This window comes from Phodopus roborovskii, unplaced genomic scaffold (genome assembly GCF_943737965.1).
Source record: "Phodopus roborovskii unplaced genomic scaffold, PHOROB, whole genome shotgun sequence".
In the NCBI taxonomy this organism is placed as follows: domain Eukaryota; kingdom Metazoa; phylum Chordata; class Mammalia; order Rodentia; family Cricetidae; genus Phodopus; species Phodopus roborovskii.
The window spans coordinates 35,056,804-35,076,925 of record NW_026126410.1 but is presented as its reverse complement, the minus strand read 5'-3'; the positions used below and the strand labels follow the sequence as shown (position 1 = coordinate 35,076,925).

The following is a 20,122-nucleotide window of genomic DNA, read 5'->3' as shown; positions in this document are numbered from 1 at the left end:
CAGGATTGTCCAGTCCACTGTAAGCACATCAAGCTTCTGGAAATGTCCCACAGCACCAAGGCCTCATACTTTTCTAACCTACAGGGATCTTTGCCTAGAAACTCAAAGAGTTATCCACTCTCCACACAATGGCTTAAAAATTAAGACATTTCCTGGGTTTTTTAAATTTTATTTTATATAGGGTTCTGAAGCATGAGAGAGTAGAGGATGTATTTGTATTTTGATTCAGGAGCAAGAAGTTGGGAGAGTGAAGAAAAGAGAAACAAAAGACCCACTCAGGAAGATTCTGACCGGGGTAGAAACAATAAGTAGCAAAGCAGCCTAGAACTCAAGGTGCCCCTGAGTGCTGATCTCGAAAACTAAGTGTTGCAACCATTTGTCCCCAGTCCATGCCATTCATTTGTGCGTGTGTCCTCATCTCCCAGTCTGTCTGACTCCTCATAGGTACACGTTTCTTCACACTGTCTATTGCTTCTCTTGGTCTACATTCATCTTTTACTCTTGTTTACATCGCGCGTGCACACAAATATGCATCCTAAGTATAGACAGATGTAACTTTTAATTGGATTTTCTTCTTGTAACTGGGAAAGCACAAATGTTTTTATCTCGACCAAATGCCTAGGTATTAAACCCTAGGGAGTGGATGGCTTCATTTCCCTAACAGCCAGTTATTTCTCAGCTTCCCAGACCTTAGAGGTTCCACCTCCTACACACCCCCTAGTGGCCACCAACAGAGAAGCAGCGCTGAGCACAAAAATATACTGAGCCTGAAGGAAAACTTTCCAGAAGGCTTTGCAACTGTCCTAAATTACAAGTCTAGGCCCAGGAATCAATGCCAGTTTCACACAGCCTTCCCTGGGTGCAGCTTCCTCAGTTCAGCAACTGCTCACATTATGCACCAGGCTCCCCCCTTTCCCTTCCTTCAAGCTTTTGCACTGCAACGTACGTAGTATGTTCAGAGACTCACACGAACCACGGGCAGTGCAAACAGACGGAAACCAAAGGTTCTGCTATATGCATATGACAGAACATTCCATAGCACAGACAAGTGAGCCATGTCTGGGTGCACAAGCACAATTATGGTATTTTATCGAGAGAGCATCTCACACATCCCAGGCTGGCCTCCAACACGATATAGCCCAGGATAACCTTGAACTGCAGATTCATCTGCTTCTACCTCTACCACCCTAGAACTGGGATTGCCACACTGATTCTATGCAAGGAGAAAGCTGCATGCATGCTAGGCAAGCACATCAAATGAGCAACATCCCCAGCCCTCATGTGTTTTTCATACCTTGAGTTTTATTTCTAATGATTTGAAAACAACACACTCATTGATGCTGCAAAGACCTACATCCATTTCCAGGGCCTTTGCCTTCTACTCCAGGCTGGCACCTCCTTCAGTGTCATGGTCCCCCAAAGACGACTATGGGCCTTAAACATCTAGTGCGAGATATTTTAAATGGCTAATAAGTTATTTTTATGTAGGTATACCAGCAGTAATGGGAGATAATAAACATAATTCTCTGTGTCATATCCTCCAGGGTGATTTTCACAATTGAGTCCCGTTTTGTATTTGTCTTTGATGGGTCTCAGTATCAAAGTACAATTTAAACAATCAACTTGAACACAACCAACTTGGCCGGAATCTTGGGGAACCCTGTGCATGGCCTGGAGACCCAGCCCGGCAGCCCTCATGAAGGATTTGTTCTGTTTATGAATAGGCCCCTTCTTTTGTCCAGAGAGGAAGAAAGGGGCTTTGAGTCCCCATTGTACAATAGATAACTACAGAACTGTGCTCAACTGTTATTTTTTTTTAAGGCATAAAAGGCCTATTGGAGTTCTCATTTTGGCAGAAGACAGACTCCCAAGCTCATGGAGCCCAGCTCCCAGGATTGCCTGCATGTCATTTGCCAAAAAAAGGCTTATGCAGGCATCCAGCACTGTCTGAGTTCAAATGACTATATATTTCCTGAAAGAGGAAAGTCCTTCTTCATTTAACCCAACCAAATGTACCTTTCCCCAGAAGATATTCCTTTAAAACTCATGGACCTCCCCTCCTCCAAGAACATGTACAGACATCAAGGTACCACACTTACTTGTGGAGGTTCCAAGGTTACAATAGAGTCAAGAAACTTTAAGACACATGAAGTAAAACTAAAGCTGTGAAGTGTGAGAGGTTAGCAAAAGAAAGTTGGAATTACTGTTCCAAGAAGAAATTACACATTCAGGCTATCAGCTTTCTGCCTAGGAATATGGATCTTCCATCCTGCCTACAGAGTGTACATGAGCAAGAGTTATAATTGCTTTTAAAATAATTTCCTCAGGCTGGTGATGTTGCTCACTGGTAGGACACTTGCTTACCATGCATAAAGCCATGAGTTCAATTCCTAGCAACACCACACACACACACACACACACACACACACACACACACACCCCAGAACAAAGAAAAAAACCCCACATTTTAGAACTATGTTCCATTTGTCAGAGGAAACAGTCATCTAGAGACAACAGGTGAACTTTCATTTTTTTAAAGAGGAATGATGTCCTAGCCATCTGCTGTAAATGCTCTGACCCATTCCAGGGCTGTAAGCTGGGTGGACACCACGGCTTGGACTTCATGGTCAAAGATTCTCTCCCTGTCCCTGACTGAAAATACACAGTGGCAAGAACATTTTTTGTGGGAATTATCTGGAAGCCCTGGGAACAAAAGATCATTTCATGCAGATGCCAAATGTCAGTGCCCACACAGTGGCTCTGAGAGCATGTGAGAGACAAAACAAGGAGAATCTGTGATCTGGCCACACAGGGGCAAAAACCCAGGATGCCTGCTTAGCCCTGTTGGCTGGAATGGCCTGTGCTCTGCCTCATGGTAAGTCAGACTGGTGCATGGCCCAGCTGCAGGTGAATCCAAGGGCCACCACTGCCTCCTACAGACTGCTCTTGGCTAGAAGCTTCTAGAAGTCTGGGAGGTCTGTCAGAAATCCTCCAGAGCTCAGTCTGTCTCAATTCCTACACCTTTCAGACTAATGAAATAAACCTTAAATAAACAGGCTGATACTGAAAAATAAAATGACTTATGATGAGGAAAACCTAGCCTTTTATTCTGGGTTATAATGAACTATTAAAAAAACTAGGTAAAACTATTGGAATAGCAAAGATTAAAGACAACTCTTAACGTATCTACTGAGGAAAAAGTGGCTAATCTGAAGGCAAATTAGTTGCATTATCATATATTAACAGAGAATTTTATTAAATGAACAGCCACTGTGCTGCAGAAATTAAAAGTACTGTGAGACCCCAGAGTAGATCTCAACCTACTACAAGGAAGGAGCTACAAAAGTCATTAGTCCAGTCCAGCTGATAGCAACCACTGTAGAGGTGCTGCACACCGTTTGCAAAGCCCCTGCTGCTGTACAAACATGGGAGGGGGGTGAGCTGTTGTCAGAGCATGCTCAGTAGAGTCACATCTGCACAAGACTGTTCTGGGTACCTATGCTGACAAGGCGTGTGAATAAAAGTTTCAATTACTGTTGCTGCTGTTGAAAGGCAGAGCCTGGCTTTAGCATCGTGAATGGCTATAGTGCAAACACTTGCAGACAGAGTCTACAAACAGTCCTTAAACATCTGAGATATTGTACGCATGTTTATGTATCCATGTGAGTTACCGGCCCATGAGGGATGCTGAAAACTTCACCAAAATGAAGAAAGCCCCACAGACAGGAAGCCAGGCTCATGTTGAGATGAAGCCCAAATGAAAGCAGACACTGCAAGGGGAAAAACTAACCCTTGACGAGTAACCTGAGTATCTCAGCTGTTGCACCAAAGGACAGTGGGGGACAGTGACCAGCCACTGCCAAGGAGGAGGGTTAGGGTTAGTAGCCAGCCATGAACTTGGAATACAAAAGATCCTAATCCACCATAACTCCCAAGAGCAGAGTGCCTCCCCTTTGCCTCCAATGATCTGCTTACCATCATGTATTTCAACCTGTATTTGTTTTCTTTTTTAATTTTTTTCACAGTTAAAGACATAGACAAACCCAAGGACAGATGCTGAGAACCACTGAACATGCATACCGAGTTATCACCTAGGAAACTCAGGCAGAAATATTAGAAATTTCCATCACTAAAGTACTGAATGGTATGCCTTGCTAGAAACTTCAGTGAACCAACACCAAAGTCCAAGATCAGGGGCATATGTAACACAGGCCTTCTTGCTGGGGTATAGGCACCATGCAATTAGACAAAACAAGAGCTGCAACTCCCAGCTGCAACCCTGTCTATAACCAGAGTCCATCCGTTCATGAGGAGGAGCCCTCATGATGCCCCATACCCCAACACTACAATAACACAAAACAACAAACATTAAACTTCTCGCATGCAAATTTACTTTTAGTTTTTCATTTCGTTACACTAAATTTTTTTCATACAAGTATATACATTGAACATACTTCTTGCCATGCCCCCTCACCCTCTTCCTCTTTGTCTCCTTTGTTCCCCTAGACAATCCCATATCTACTTCCGTTTTCTGTAATGCATACACGATTTTATGTAAGTGCATAAAATCTAGAAGCCACAATTATATCGTGTATATATAGCACATCTTTTAAATCCATTTCTCTGTGGTTGAACATAGGTTGGTCCCATAACTTAGCTACAGTGAACTGCCACATGAATTTTGATGGACACTTTCCAAACCATAGCAAAAGACACACTGAATGGTCAGAGCATCACTGAATTGGACAGAACTCTACATAAAAGAATACAAGGCTTTGATTGCTTGCTTGCTTTTTAATCCTTTGAAATCATGTTAACTCAGTCTAATCTCACAGCCACCACAATTAGGAAGCAAGCCTCTGTATTTTTTCCTAATGCATGGAAAACACAGAAAGCAGAACCCACTAACTGTGGCCCAGCATGTAGATGAGACAAGACGTGTCCACACCAGGCATGTGCCACTTGATTGCCCCAGGAACTCCACTTTGGAAACTCAGACCCTCCCTTGACTGTGCTCCCATCAGCAGCCTTCTGACTACCCAGCTCCCCAATAGACTCAGTCTCCAAAGGAAAGCTAACTGGAGACAGCTTCGGGCCAGGCGGTCCAGGAAACATCAACAGGCAAAAATCACAGATGTGATGAAAAAGGCACAAACCCTTCAACACCACACCCATCATTTGGGCTTCCTGGAGACACCATGTTCTCTGTCGTTCCTTAAGTTTCATAGTTTACACCTGTGTACAGCTCTACGCTGCCTATGCTTTACCTCAACAGTCCACTTGCCAGAAACACCAAGTCCCATTATCATGAGAAAAACCTGCAGCAACTGTTGGGAAGGGGTAAATGTCACCATGCACCTAGCCAGCACTCCTCATGGCTGTTTAAATCAACACCAACTAGGGCATTCTAAGAAACTTACAGACTAGGGCAGTGGATGCAGTAAGGAGGGTGGCTGAGTGGAACCCTGGAACTGCAGAACACTCACTCCGCTTCATCAACTCTACCGTGTGCACCACAGGTGAGCCAAAGCACAGGAATTGAAGGTGGAAGCCATGTTTCTTCACGGGAGTTTCATGGCATCATCTAGTTTGTTCCTCACTCCGTGTGTTCATTTTCAAATGTCCACTTTGGCATAAATAGGTTATCCCCAACCACCCTTTCTTAAGTAGTACAAATATATATGATCGAATCAGTTCTTTAAAAAAAAAAAAACGAGTTTCTAAAGACACTAACGTGGGTTTCCATCTTTCTTACGTCTCATAGGTACAGCAGGTGGAGTAAACTGTGCCCTCTCATCACTGCCCTAATCAGGAAGCATCTACCTCCCTTCAGGGCAGAAGAAGATGAGGGAGTAGATGTAGCCCTCATGGATCAGGGACCACATGGCTGGTCAGTATCTGAGGCACTTCACACCCAGTAGACTTTTGTCCCTCCTTTCCCTCTCTCAAGCCCTCTCAACTGTCACATGGCCAGCCCTTCTAGAATATTCCAAAGGAGTTCTACACCTCACTTTACCCATTCTTCCACTGAACCAACCGTCATTAACTTGAGAGAAAACATCAGACAAGGACCTCTCTCTCCTCACTGCTGCATCCTCACACAGGTGAGTCACAAAGCCACTGCCCAGCCATGCACTGAAATGCATTTATCACTACAATGACTTCACAGCCTTGTCCTCATCTTTAACATCAATGTCATTTTTCTCCACTCTTGCAAACCATTATAGAGACTTAGGTCCCTATCACTACAACATGACTACAATGATACACACATCGGCAGCTCAAGTCACCTGCCCACCCCACCGCCCTGCCATCCATTCGCCAATCTTTGGAGAAATCCCCTACCTTTCGCTGAGGCTTCTCCATAACTGTGCACCTGCAACAGGAAGTAAAATATGAAGCTTAAGAAAGATGTCACTCCCCAGGAGCATTTGACAGCTTAGACACATCCCAAGCGTCTTTAAGCAGAACCTTTACAAGCAAACCATAGTGTTCATGTCTGTTACCATGCTAGATACGGCAACAGTCTACAAACACTTGAGCATCACAAAGGCAGGACACTCTAGAACACTGTCCATGTCTGTTACCATGATAGATGCAGGTGATAGGCTACAGACACTAAGTATTACAAAGGCAGGATACTCCAGAACCCACCTCTGCTCCAGCTACTTTATTGACTAGTGGGGCAGAAAATGTGCACTTAAGAAAAAAGTGCTCTCAAAGAATCAGTTAGTTATAAGACTTGACAAGAAGTGGTAACCATCAAAGGTCAGAAAGGACAGAAAACATGAGTTCTCAAGTAGGAATAATGGAAGTGCTACTGAAGGGGATATTGGTATGGTGCACCCTTCAGGTATTGTAAACTTATATAAAAGCTGCAATGAAATCAACAGAAAAACATTAATTGATGATAATGATGAAGACAGATAGATGATTGATAGACAGACAGATAGATAGGAAGATAGATTTGTTTTTCAAAACTCTCGGGACTATCTTTATTGGACCAAGTCTTGACAATACACTCCCAGCTACCAGATTTAAGAAAGCTCAATAAACCACCATAAAAACTTTTCTTCACTTTTCATCAAACCAAATGTCAAAAATATTACCGTGTGTTCTTGAATATCCCCTATCAAGTGAACATTCCCTATCAAATTCTTCATAACATTTACTGCTAGGAAAAAGTTGCTTATAGTTTTCCCTATCATATTCTTCATAACATTTACTGCTAGGAAAAAGTTGCTTATGGTTTCCAATTCTTTAGGCAATTCGAAACATGCAGTTAATCTGGTTTTCTTTATTGTCTTGGCTGCATGAGCATAGGGACGAATCGTTTCTCCATCATCTTAGGAAACTGGATGTCTGCTCCTGTTAGGCCTCTGAAACAACTGTTACCTTCTTGAATAACTCAAAACTTTCAGGAGTTGAACAGCATGCAAAATGAAGTCAACTTAGCACTGAGTGCTACACAACACTGTGGATCAGCTAGAGTTGGATATGGATAGGAACATACTAGTCTACCCTCACCTCGTGCTAGTCTAACTTGCCTCTTCACTGTGTGTCTCCAACAACTCTGGAGCCAACAGTAGAGAAAAGAGATATAAGCATGAGATGCTGGCCTTTTGTCAGGAATTGGAGAAATGATTATGGTTGAGGGACAAGATTTGAAATGGCTACCACCATGGAGCATAGTTCTGGTGGGAACTGCATGGGGGGGGGGGAGTCTGACAAAGTTGAGGTCAAAGCACGGCACAATTGGCAAAAGGGCTAAGGAGGAAAAGAGTGAATGAACAGCCGATTCCATGGGAGCAGAGTCCTGGAGGGTGAGCAGAGCGCCCTGGCTCCGAGATGTCCCACGTGGTGGCTTGAAAGCGCTTCCAAGCCCTAAGCTCAGACAAGTGGCTACCACACGGACTACTGAATCCAGACCTTGGATAAGCCAACTCAGAATAACAGTAACGGAAGAGCATGGAGGACTAGAGACCATGAACCCAATCTCAAATAGGTCTGGGCTGGGACATCAACAGATAGTGTAGATAGGGTGGATTTCACAGAAGGGAAGGCAAGAAAGACAGTGGTTACAGAACTAACCCCCCAACATGGCTGTGGGCAGAGACAGGGACACCTACTTTCCTCACAGGGAGTGCCTGAAGGTCTCCAAGCCTGAGGTGGAGATGGCTGACCCTAGTTAGCATGAGGGTAAAGGACAAAGTGGTCACAGGCAAGTCTGAGGATGCAGGAAGAACTTACCAAGATACAGAAGATAACCTCATAGCCTGTGGGTGAGCAGTGCTGTGGGCGTGCATGAGAGACATCAGTAAGGTCGGGATTCACACTTTCAAGGTCCATGTCAGACAGAGGAGTCTGCTGCAGCTGGAGGTTTCAGTGACTGACAAACTAAAGGTCTGGGTACCTGCATCTTTCACAAAGACAGACTAGTTCACAAGACTGCATCTCTGCTCTTGCTCCTCCTTTTGTTTCACATGAAGTGTGTAGGGTGTGTCAGAGAGAATGCTGGGGAGTAGAAGGGAGACAGGGTGGGGTTTGCTCGCTTCTCTGTGGTTACAGAGCTCCCATCTCGAGATGAAAAACTTCACAATCAGCTGTTCATACGCACACAATTCATAGGGATGCGCGCTTAAAATGTGGGAAGTGTAGTAAAAATATATTTGGGGGAAGAGAGCTGCTAAGCTCATAGCCAGCAAAGTTCATATCTTTAGCCAAGAATTGAGAAAGTGGGCAGCTGAGAGAGGGAAAGAGGCAGAAGGTCCCAGAGAGCTCTGCTGACCCAGGCTTCACTGCCTGCACTCGTCAGCATCAGCAGGGGTATCTGAGAGTGACTGACAGTTCTAACAGGAGCTACAGCGCTACCACAGCTGCTTCCAGATAGATCTTGCAACAAAGCCTACATGTCCCTGAGAACAGCCTATTGCAGCCAGCTCTGTTTGGGGTCTGGAAACCCTGCTGCCATCTCTAGCCAGCTATTCATGGAGCTCAATTGGGTCTTTGTAAAGGAGGCCAAAGGAGGCCCTGGGGTCTCTCCAGCCAATGGGGAGTTCTGGGAAAACAGCAGAAGGAAGTCCATCTCTTTCTGTTTTCTTTTTTCATGTATAGAAATGTTGTGTTCAATGTTTCATTCAATGAAAACCCTGAGAGAGAGAGAGAGAGAGAGAGACAGAGAGAGAGAGAGGGTCTGTTGCAGAAGTGGGGTTGCTGAGGGCAGAGGTCGGCATGAATGCATCCTCATTAGAGACTGGTACTTATAATTAGCCTTGGACCAAAAAGACACCCAACATAGCCTGACTGTGGAGGAGACAGATCCCCAGATGTTCTGAGACTGCCACTGGATGGTCTGCTAGCTCATTGTAGCCTTCTACCTGACCCGAATTCAAGCCTGTGGTGTGAGCATGGGTTTCTCTGTTACAGTATGAAGTGGTTCAGTCGTCAAAGCAGGCTCAGCATCCATGAACGCTGCTTCATAGAGAAAAGGAGACTTTACAGGTACCACCAGGTTAAGAACAGAGAAGATTACTCTTGGTCATCCAGGTGGGCACCAGTTTCAATCACAAGTGTTCTTTGTAGAGAGCACAGAAGGTCTGACGGAAAGCACAAGAGAACTTGATGTGACCATGGAGGCTAGGACAGTGATGATGTAGTTAGAAGCCAGGAGGCAACAGTACCACCTGAAGTCAGCAAGAGACCAGGAAGGGCCTGTCATTAGAGCCTCCAGGATGAATACAGACCTGCTGGTGTGTTTTCAGAACTGGTAACTTCCAGAGCTATGAAAAAAGTATTGCCTGTTATTCTGAGCCACCAAATGAGTAGTGATCCATTACACAGCCACAGGAAAGTATCCATTGTGTGGCTTCTCCATAACTAGGAGTGGACATTAACTAGCTCAAGAATTATCCTTCTTTCCTTGTCACCCTTTATTTGTTTTTGCACTACTAGGGACCGGCCTGTGCTTGTCGGTAAACAGTGCACTCCTGAGCCAGATCCCCTTTTCATTTTAAGACAGGATCTCAATCAGCAGCCCCATTGTGGCTCTGGACTTCCTCTCTCCAGCTCAGGCAGGCCTCAAACTTCCGATCCTCATGCCTTAGCCCCACACAGCTAAGGTTACAGGCCAGCTTTGACAGTCCCAACTTAAAAATGGGAATCTCCAGGCTAGTAGATGTCAATGCCACCTCCTAATGTTTTCAAGGACAGTTTTGCCATCTAGAGGGTTTTCCAGGACACTGTTTGCAAATAAATAGGTTCGCCAATGTGTAACTACCAAAATAACTGAAAACTGAAGACCTTGGAGAGTCTGGAGCACTGGAGCTGGAGGACTCCCAACAACCTGGGTTTCAATCTGAAGCCAAGTCCTTCAGCTCACCCTCCTCTCCTCATTTGTCTGTTCTTTTTAACTTGTGCCTAAGTGATGGGCAAAGTGAATCACAACAGAAAATACTAAGACACTCAACTTCCTGGACGGCCAACTTGCTTTAAAGGCTGCTGAACACACCTGTGAATGGCTCTGTCTTCCTGCATTCTCTTGAGGGAAGAATGTGTTACAAAATCCATTCAAGAAAACTGAGCACTCCTCTATGGGCTATGAATCAAGGCAGAAACACAAGAGTTTGCCAGGGCCTAACCAACTCCTCCAGGGAACCCGAGGTGTGAGGCCCTGGCCTCAGGAAGCCTCAGTACAGCTGGGACACAACAGCAAACACTATTGGGGTTAACAGTGAGAGGATTGGGCATCTCTTCTCTGAAAGGGGGATGTGGAAGAGGAAAAGAGGGTGAGAGAGAGAGAGAGGGAGAGAGAGAGAGAGAGAGAGAATATAATTTAAATCTGTTGATTCGTGAAATACCTCAACTAGACTAAAATTTGTTTATCTTCCCAGAAAGGCTAGGCATGATGGGAGTTACCGCCACGCCTGAACACACTAACATAAAACAATCTTTCTAAAAATTGTTTCTATGGGGGTTTGGTTTTAAAACTGGGCAGGCTTAAACTGGACAGGCTTAAACATGAGCCAGCTTTAAAACTGACCACGGAATACCATATTGGTAAAATCACAGAACCTTCATTCTGGTGCTCACATCCTGGCTTGAGAGACTGGGCCTCTCTAGTAATATATCCCCCATGATGGGGAGGCTGGCGGTCCCTACACACAGCAGTCTATATGGACCCTAATCACAGCTTCCTCTTTGTGATTTTGATCAAATCGATCGTACCACAAGTAGACCCATAGGGCTCAATATGTCCAGGGGAGATTTTTGCTCATTTACAAAAACTAGTTCAAACATTAGTGGAAGGAGTACGGAAAAGATTCACTTAGGTTTTAATATAGTTACATAGCTCCTAAAGACACCAATCCATCATTAAAAGTGATTCAAGCTCTTACTTTTAAATGTAACTTTTATACTTGATTCTCTTCTTAACATCAATTATTCAAAACTTTTATGCAGTCTTCAGTGATTTTAAGTCCATTGTTTTTATTCAATGAGGTGAAATAAAACTGTCCATAAATGCATGCATTTTCCAGTGGCCCAGTGTGAGCTTGTAGGATGGAATAAATATTTAACTGCTTTTCGCACAGCAGCCTCCTTAAATAACACCCTGGTATGTGAAGTAGCTTGAAACTGAGGGAGAACCCAGCACACGTGGCCCTTTTACCTGCTCTGACAAGAGACAGAATTATGAAATATATCATGAGCTGGCATATAGCTCAGTGGTACAACATCTGCCTAACATGCAAGACCCTGGGTTCAAATCCCAGCACTGAAATTGTATATGTGTGTGTGTGTGTGTGTGTGTGTGTGTGTGTGTGTAACCCAGAGAATACATTGACTCATACTTTTAATCGTAGCACTCGAGCTGAAACAAGGTCACTGGGAGTTCCAGTACAGGCTGGGTACAAGGCAAGACTTTATCCCAGAAACCCAGGGGAAGGGAGGGAAGGCCAGAGGAAAAGGGAAGTAAAGAAAACAACGTCTATGTGACCCTCCCGCTCAAAGGGTTAATATGTCTGCACAAAAATTAGACATTTAGACTCTAGAAATAAAAAGCATAAAAGTTAAGTCTGGGTACTCTTACCTCTTGTCCTAGACAACACCATGTCCTTGATGATTTGCATGATAACGCGCCCAAGTATCATAACAGAAATGAGATGATAAACTCTCCATGGAGTCAATGCAAGGAACCTGTGCCCAAAAGAAACAGACACATCACCATTTCAATGTGAAGATTTTCATTTTTTTTTTTTTAAATCTAAGTTGACTTTCATAGGAACAAGTCTAGTTTCTAATTTGGACAGAAGATTCTTCTCTTGGATCTTACTCAAGACAGCTCTAGATGTTGCTGATGGAGAAGGGCATGACCTGAAACAGAGTTTTGACTGACTGGAAAATCAGGGCTACAGGATGTTCTACAAACATGGAGCAGCTGCAGGGAATGCCATCTCTTAAGAGTGGCATTAGTGGGGATGGCTCAGCGTGTTAAGGCCCTTGCTGCATGCCTGATGATCTGAGTCAGATCTCTAGAATCCCTGGGTGAAACAAAGGACAACTTGCACAAGTAGCCTAACCTCTATCTATATGTGTGTCTAGCATGCCCTGCCCGCACATAAAAAAAAATAAAGGTCATTTTTAGCTGCTGTGTGTGAGGACTAGAGTTTGGATCTCCAGCAGCCATGTAAAAGCCAAGCATCTATGGTGGCTGCCAATATTCCCAGCATTTTGGTGACAGTAACAGGGAATCCCTGGTATAAACTGTTAAGACAGACGAGCCAGAATTGCAAACTTTGGGTTCAGAAACAAACTCTGCCTCAATAAATATAGTAGAGAACAATTAAGACACCTGACATCAACTTTGGACCTAAACACACACACACACACACACACACACACACACACACACACACACACACGAGGGAATACCCATGCACACATATATGCAAAAAAAAAAAAAAAAAAAAAAAAAAAAGATGGCATTAAGAATCCAGTTTGTTAGTACATCCTCTTTGAAGATCACTACCTTTGAATCTACTTGCCCACATTCTCCTCTCTGGAGAAAAACGAATTCCCATATAGAGCACATAATACTTTAAAACTCCACTTGGAGAGACCTACTAGGGAGGGGACTAGCCAAGATGTCAGAAGGAGCTTTGACTTTTCCACGAGACTAGAGAGCCAACTCTGCTTGTCACACGTTAATTGGCCAAGGTGATAACTGGTGCTAACCTGGATGTACTCAGAGACCCCGAAAGACGTTAGTTTAACAAATGTTAAATGGCAGGGCTCTCTAAAGAGCTAGGTGTGGTGGCGCACACCTTTAATCCCAGCACCCAAGAGGCTCTGTGTGTTTGAGGCCAATCTAGTCTACATAATGAGTCCCAAGACAACTAGGTCTACAGAGAGAGACCCTGACTCATAAAACCAAAGACAGAGAGAGGGGCGGATGAAGAGGAGGAAGAGGATACATGTGTACTGCTTTCTGTGTATAACCAAACACAGACTAATCTAGCAAAGACCAACAAAAATCATGGAAGGAGTCTTAGACTGAATAAAAAGGAGAAAGTGAGCTGAGTACTAGCATTCATCACTGTCTCGTGACCAGCTGAGTCAGGATCCTGCAGCCTGGCCTTACCTGGTGATGGACTGTATCCCCTTAAACCATGAGCCCAAATAAATCCTCCTTTTAAATTGCTTTCATCACTGAAGGTAGGGTTTTGGCCTTTATGTCACAGGCTATAGAGAGAAAGCACAAGGTATAGAGCAGGAAAATTAAATGCTAAGTGATTTAGAAGAATACACTGGCCTAGGAAGAAAATAAGTAGTCAAGCTACCTTCCAGAAGTTTATGCAATATATCTGGTCAGTGACTCTATGTAAAATTTTGGGTCACATTGTGAATAAAGCCCTCCATCAGGAGGGGATGCACAATCCATCCATCCTCTATCCTGGTTCTCATGCAAAGTGCCTATGTGACCGGGAAAAGTAAAATGAGCAGGTAGACAACATCAGTGCTTCTAAGTTAGTGTTCTACCAGTGCCTTAGGGTTTCTATAAAGCACCAGGACTCAGAGCAGCTGGGAGAGGAAAGGAGTCATGTTGCTTACACTTCCATATCACAGTCAGTCGCTGAAAGAAGTTGGGTAGGCATTCGAGGCAAGAACCTGGAGGCAGGAGCGGATGCAATGGCCATGAAGGAACACTACTTACTGGCTTTCTCCCCTTGGCTTGCTCAGTCTGCTTACAGAACCCAGTCTGCTTACAGAATCCAGGACCACCAGCCCAGGGATGGCCACCCACAATGGGCTGGGCCCTCCTCCATCAATTACTAATTTAAAAATGCTGACAGTCTTGCCTACACTTAGATCATATGGAGGCCTTTTCTCAACTGAGATTCCCTCCTCTCAGATGATTATAACTGGTGTCAAGTTGACATAGAACTAACCACCACAGGGCCACAACATTATCTTTTTGCCTTTGTTTGAACACAGGCTGTGTCTTGGTGTCTGTTTTCTTCTAAGCCTGTCTCTTTGGCCTGAATTTATAATTAACCCTTGCCGCTGTCCATGTACTAGATTCTTACAGATTTCTCCAAACTGAAGTAGCAGCTTTTAAGATTTTTACTAGTAATCCATCATAAGGAAATTCTTTCCTTTAAAATGTTTCATTTGCATTGTACACAGTGCTATACATTTTCATAGGCATATATTCTGGACTCTGAGCAAGAGATTGTATTTACAATGAAACATTTCTCAATGAAGCCCACGTTGGGGGAGGAAACCTATGTCCTGACTTCAGATGCTCTCCACCGGTTGGTCCTCTTCATCCCCAATCTGACTCACATGCACTAGTGAGTTGTAACTCACAAGTCAAGTGTTAAGAGTAGCATGTGTTAAGTGAAACTGCCTTTGTATGGTGAGTGGTGAGTCAGACCCCTAGGAGAGAGTGAAAGCTCACTCAAGTTTAAATATCTTCAGAGCCAGCCAGAGAGCCATTTAAGTATCTTGTTGAATAGAAAGAAACAGAGACTTAGCTGAAGCTCTGGAAGCCACTACTTGTTCGCCTGTGGGAATTCCTACTTCCAGGAATTAAAAAAAAAAAAAAAAAAAAAAAAAAAATAGGTAATGACAGAACTTTAACCCACAGACCTCCTTTGGCGAATGTTGCCATAGCAACACACACACAAAAAAAAACACTCTACAAGTCTTTTCTGTGACCTGGGCAAAGGCCCAGCTGGCATCTCAGTTAAGGGTCTTGTTGGTCATTAAAATCCATGGTCAGTTGAGAAGGCAGAATCAACAATTGCTTGGAAAAGTGATGCCAAAATGCGTGGGACTGCTTAACCGTCTCCTTGGTAGGTTATTGTGTGTTAGTCTGAAGGATAAAATATAAATGAGAAGCAAATATTTAAGGTAAATAAATACACATAAAAAATCTGTGCATATTCAGAATCTTAATTATGCATGGTATTTACTATAACTCATCTCTCCTCCATATTTTAAAATCCATAGTTCTATCATTTATACTTAGAGTTTGAAATAAAAAAATCTTGGAAACACTTACGCATTTAATTTATTCATTTTAAAGGAATTACCTAATATTATGGAGAGTTTGTTATTAGATAATTTGGGTCATTTGGAAAAGAAAAATATCACTTTGGTAAATTTCAAGCATGTACAAAAACAGAGGCCAGAGTTTACTAACCGGCTTCATGAATTCATAATTCCCCAGGCACAATCACAGTTCCTCCGTGTCCCTACCTCATTACTTGAAGTAAATTCCAAACAGGTAATTTAATCTGAAAATGCTGCCATTTATCCTCCCAAAATCCCCTTTTTAACTGAAATACCACTGTTATGTGTAAAGCTTTGGGTGGATGTATCTGTATCTATGTGTGCACACTCATGCGTGTGTCTCTGTCCATGGCTGTATGTGGCATTGGGATTACAGGTACAAGCCATCTTCACATCACTTTATTTTGGTACTTTAATTTGTATTTGTAGTGATTGTGTGCAGAGGACAACTACAGGGAGTCAGTTCTCTCTTCCGGCTTTACTCAGATTGAACTCAGGTCACCAGGCTTTTGGGGTGAGCATCTTTACCAGCCAAACCATTGTGCTGCCTTCCTCCCCGACCTTGCCTTCATCTTCAGTGCCAGCACATACCTTGTCAATGTTCACATTTGCAGACCCACTTTTAGACTCATAGAGACAGATAGACAGACAGGCAGACAGACAGGCAGGCAGGCAGAAGAGCCAACAATGTGAGAGACTGAAACTGGCATCTGTGGCCACCTTCCTCCTTCACACTAATTTTCCTGCCACAGTTCTTAACTATGGCTGATTCTGTGGAAGAAACACTCATCTGCTCAGCCAAGTCTCCAAGATTCTGGGAACTGCTCACCGAATGCTTGTGGTATAGTTTAACATTTTCCTGCAACCCTGTGAGAAGCTTAATAACTGGTGGTTGGATCTAGAGATTCATCAGGTTTGGATCTTTCTTTTTCCCAGAAATCCTAAGGTATGTGGTGCTGCTCAGGGGCTCCAGAGAGGTGACAACCCTTCACTCCTGCTGGGTCCTTTTTGGGTTTTGGTTTTAGTTTTTTGAGTCGGAGTTTCTCTGTGTAGCCCTGGCTGTCCTGGAACTCAGATGTTTTTAATTCCATGGAATAAGAAACTCCTTCCTCAATGCATCACCCCCAAAGGTGACAGAGCTGATTTCCTTCTTCTTGCTCAGTGTGGTTAAACCCTCGGGGATGTGCACACATGTGATGTGCTTCAATCTACCACAGCAATATCCTTACTCATCCTCCAGTTCTCCCTTCATGCCTGCTGGCTCTCAACTCCCTCTGAGGCAACCTTATTATAACAGTCTTTGACAATAACAAGTACTAAATACACATTAAAAAGTGTTAGATGCTGTGTTTGAAGAACGACAACTCAGCTTTTTAATAAACCAGTCATCTACCCAAGAGTCTCCTGAAGATACTGGCTACCGTGTGTCACATTCATAAACAAGATGGCAGGTAGCCAATCTGCCTTCTAAATAGTCACACTTATAGGCATGAACCAGTGCTACTGCCAACAGCTCCTTCCTTAGGGAAGGAGCCCCACCCCATACATGATGCATAGTGGGAGGGCACAGTCTTGTGCAGGTCCTGTGTGGGTAACTGATGCTATGTGTTCATCATGATGGCCATGGTATCTCGTAGAACTCATAACCCCCTTTGGCCCTTTGTTCTTTCTGTCTCCCCTAAGAGGTATGATTCAGATGTCCCATGGAGGGCTGAGCACCCAACAGTCACTGATTCTCAGCCCTTGGCCAGTGATGACCCTCTGCAGTGCAGACAGAAGCTTCTCTGAGCAAGACTGGGAAGGGGAGGAGCCATCTTCTTCAGTGGTGTAGATCACTGGTGAGTTCTCCATGCTCCAGTAATTCCCCCAACTCCAATAAAACTCAATGCAAAAGTAATGAAAGCACGAAAGGGGGTTCTCTGGGAGATGAAGGGGTAAGCAAGAGACTAGTGTGGGAAGAGCAATGGGGGCCAAACATGATCACAACATTGTTTATTAAAAAAAGGGGGGGGGGTTAAATTAAATTGAAAGCAAGTAAAAATGAAGGGTTTAAATTTGTACCTTCATGAAATAAAAAATCAGTTTTGTTTATTCTTTGGCAGTTTCCTATGTCTATATGAACAATCTTAGTTGTTTCCACCCCATCACCTCCTCTTCTGCTAAAGCATTCTTTTATTCCATATAGTCCCCTTCTACAAGTGTGTTCCTGTGTGTATGTGTGTGTGTGTGTGTGTGTGTGTGTGTGTGTGTGTGTAGGTGAGTGACACACAGAGAGATTCAGTAAATATACTATGTGTGTGTGAACTATTTTTTTAAACCATTTATCCATGGAGTACTTCAGCTATCTTTACTGTTGTAAACAATTCTGTGATGAATGTGGATGTGTAGCCATCTCTATGATATGCTGTTGATTCCTTCAGATAAACAGTCGCAAGCGAGACATCTGGGTCTTGTGTTGTGAACCAAATAATTTTCAATTAATCCTTACATGGAAATGGACATCAGAATAATACTCCCCATCATCTGTGCATGGGTGATCTTGCTGCCTGGGCAATGTTATACCCTCTGAAAAATACAGTCAGTGCCATAGCACAACCAAGGTAGAAGGAGCCTTCACACCAGCAGCCCATGATTCCCTTCAGGTGGACTCATGTACCTCTACTCAGTACATCTCACCTAGTTTGACCAACACCCCTGTTTCACCCGACTCCCTGCAGCATGTTAGTACCACTGCATGTGTCAGCCACTAGGCTAGCAGTGGGAGTTACAACAAATGCTGGTCTGCCCAACAAATATGGGAAAGCATGGAGGTAAACAACCATGTTTGATCAAAGAACCACTCAAGATGCTGTAGGCGCAGAAAAAAGAGCCCGTAGCTATATCAGAAATAAAAAGTTCCAGGGCAATGATGGCTTTAGAACTTCGTATTCCAAAAGAAGTCAACTTTAGTCAGGTGAGGAGGACAGGCCTGCTCCAGGTTGAAGAACATGAGAGAAGGTGGCCCCTAAGAGTTAGGAGGTGTGCCCTAAGCCCTTGACCCCTTCACCCTCTGGTACAGGTGCGATGTAGGGAGCCGTCCCTGCATTCTCCATTACAAGATGGCACCTGCATCCAGCTGGCGTTGAGAGTAAACAAGTCAATGCGCAGGTGCAGGGTGATTTTTCCCTCCCTTGGCCTCTGCCTCTTCTGTGGCGTCATATGGGCCGATGGGCTGCAGCCAATCAGGAGGTGACACGTCCCAGGTGAAGGTTGTAAACCTATATAAGGGTTGGGTTTTGGATGTTTGGGGTCTCCGCTCTATAAGCTTATGCTCTCCCTCTCAAGATGCATTAAAGCTTTACTGCAGAAGGATCCTGAGTGTGCCTCGTCGTTCTTGCTGGCGAGACGGTAGCGCGGGACAGTGCATCCTCTGAAGCCAAGTTCTGGATGAATGAAGTAGCTGATGTGCAACGGGCAGGGCTCTGTTCCAGGAGTTTCACAATCACTTGCTTCATCCTTAAAACCAACCATGAGGAAGGTGCAGCCATTACCCCCATTACACAGATGAGCAAAGAGAGGTCAGGAACTTGCCTCAGGCTCAGAGGCAAGATGAGGTGGCACTGAGATGATGACACAAGCTGCTGGCTGTAAGCCAGCCTTGCCACTTTGCCAACCGCCTCTCAGATAGTTTCTGCCACTTCGTGTGCCTCTTACCTTGTGAAAAGGGCTAGAAGCGCTGTCAGCAGCATGCCAACTTCCTTTTTAATTAAAAGTTTTACTTTTCAGAACAGTTTCTGGTTTACAAAAGATTACGCAGGGGGCACCGAGAGCTCCCACACACCCTGTCTCCCCTGAATACCATGTGCAGTTATAGACATCTTACATTTCAGATGGCCCATTGTTACAGATACTGAACCAGCCTCAATATGGCAGAGAGTAAATCCATAGAAACGCATTAATTTAAACTTTAAGAGCTAGTTGGGAACAAGCCTAAGCTAAGGCTAAGCTTTCATAATTAATAAGTCTCTGCATCATTATTTGGGAGCTGGAGGTCCAAAGGAAGTCTAACAAGAAGACCTACTACTACCATCAACATTTGTCTGCTGGCCTTGGGGTGGACATGTATTTTCCAACTCATTTCAGAACAGCCTCTTTTTTTTTTCTTTTTTTACAGTTCTATCAGCAAGCTGCCTATGTTGAATTTATAGACAGTCAAAGACCCTAGGGGTTCTATTTTTCAGATGATGTTTGAACCTAAGTATATTAAGTCTGCTCTTGTTTGGCATGGGCCATCATTCACACTGACAAGACCTTGATTGCGACATCAATCACATCTGTTTCCTTGTCTTTACAGACACCTGCATATTTAATATCTGCATATCAGCAGTCCTTACTCACACTGTTGATCACAGGTGTTGATTATTACTGAGGTCCTGCCACTCCCCGATTGCAGGGTGACCCACATTCTGCACTTTGAGTCCAGCAGGCTATCAGCTTGCCACTGTCGTTGTCCCTATCACTCCACCATAAGAGTTTCATAGACACCTTGCTTTGAGGTCTACTGCATCGT

General features: G+C 44.0%; 1 protein-coding gene across 2 annotated transcripts in view; it reads right to left on the bottom strand.

The window, feature by feature from the left end:
* Retreg1 (reticulophagy regulator 1) overlaps positions 1-20,122 on the bottom strand; it is a 120,802-nt gene that overhangs the window by 70,984 nt on the left and 29,696 nt on the right. For both annotated transcript variants that reach the window (XM_051182586.1, XM_051182588.1), the window contains exons 2-3: positions 12,086-12,192; positions 6,346-6,376 (exon numbers count right to left, since the gene is read on the bottom strand). In XM_051182586.1, the coding sequence (XP_051038543.1) occupies positions 6,346-6,376; positions 12,086-12,192 (138 nt within the window). The remainder of the gene's footprint in view (positions 1-6,345; positions 6,377-12,085; positions 12,193-20,122) is intronic.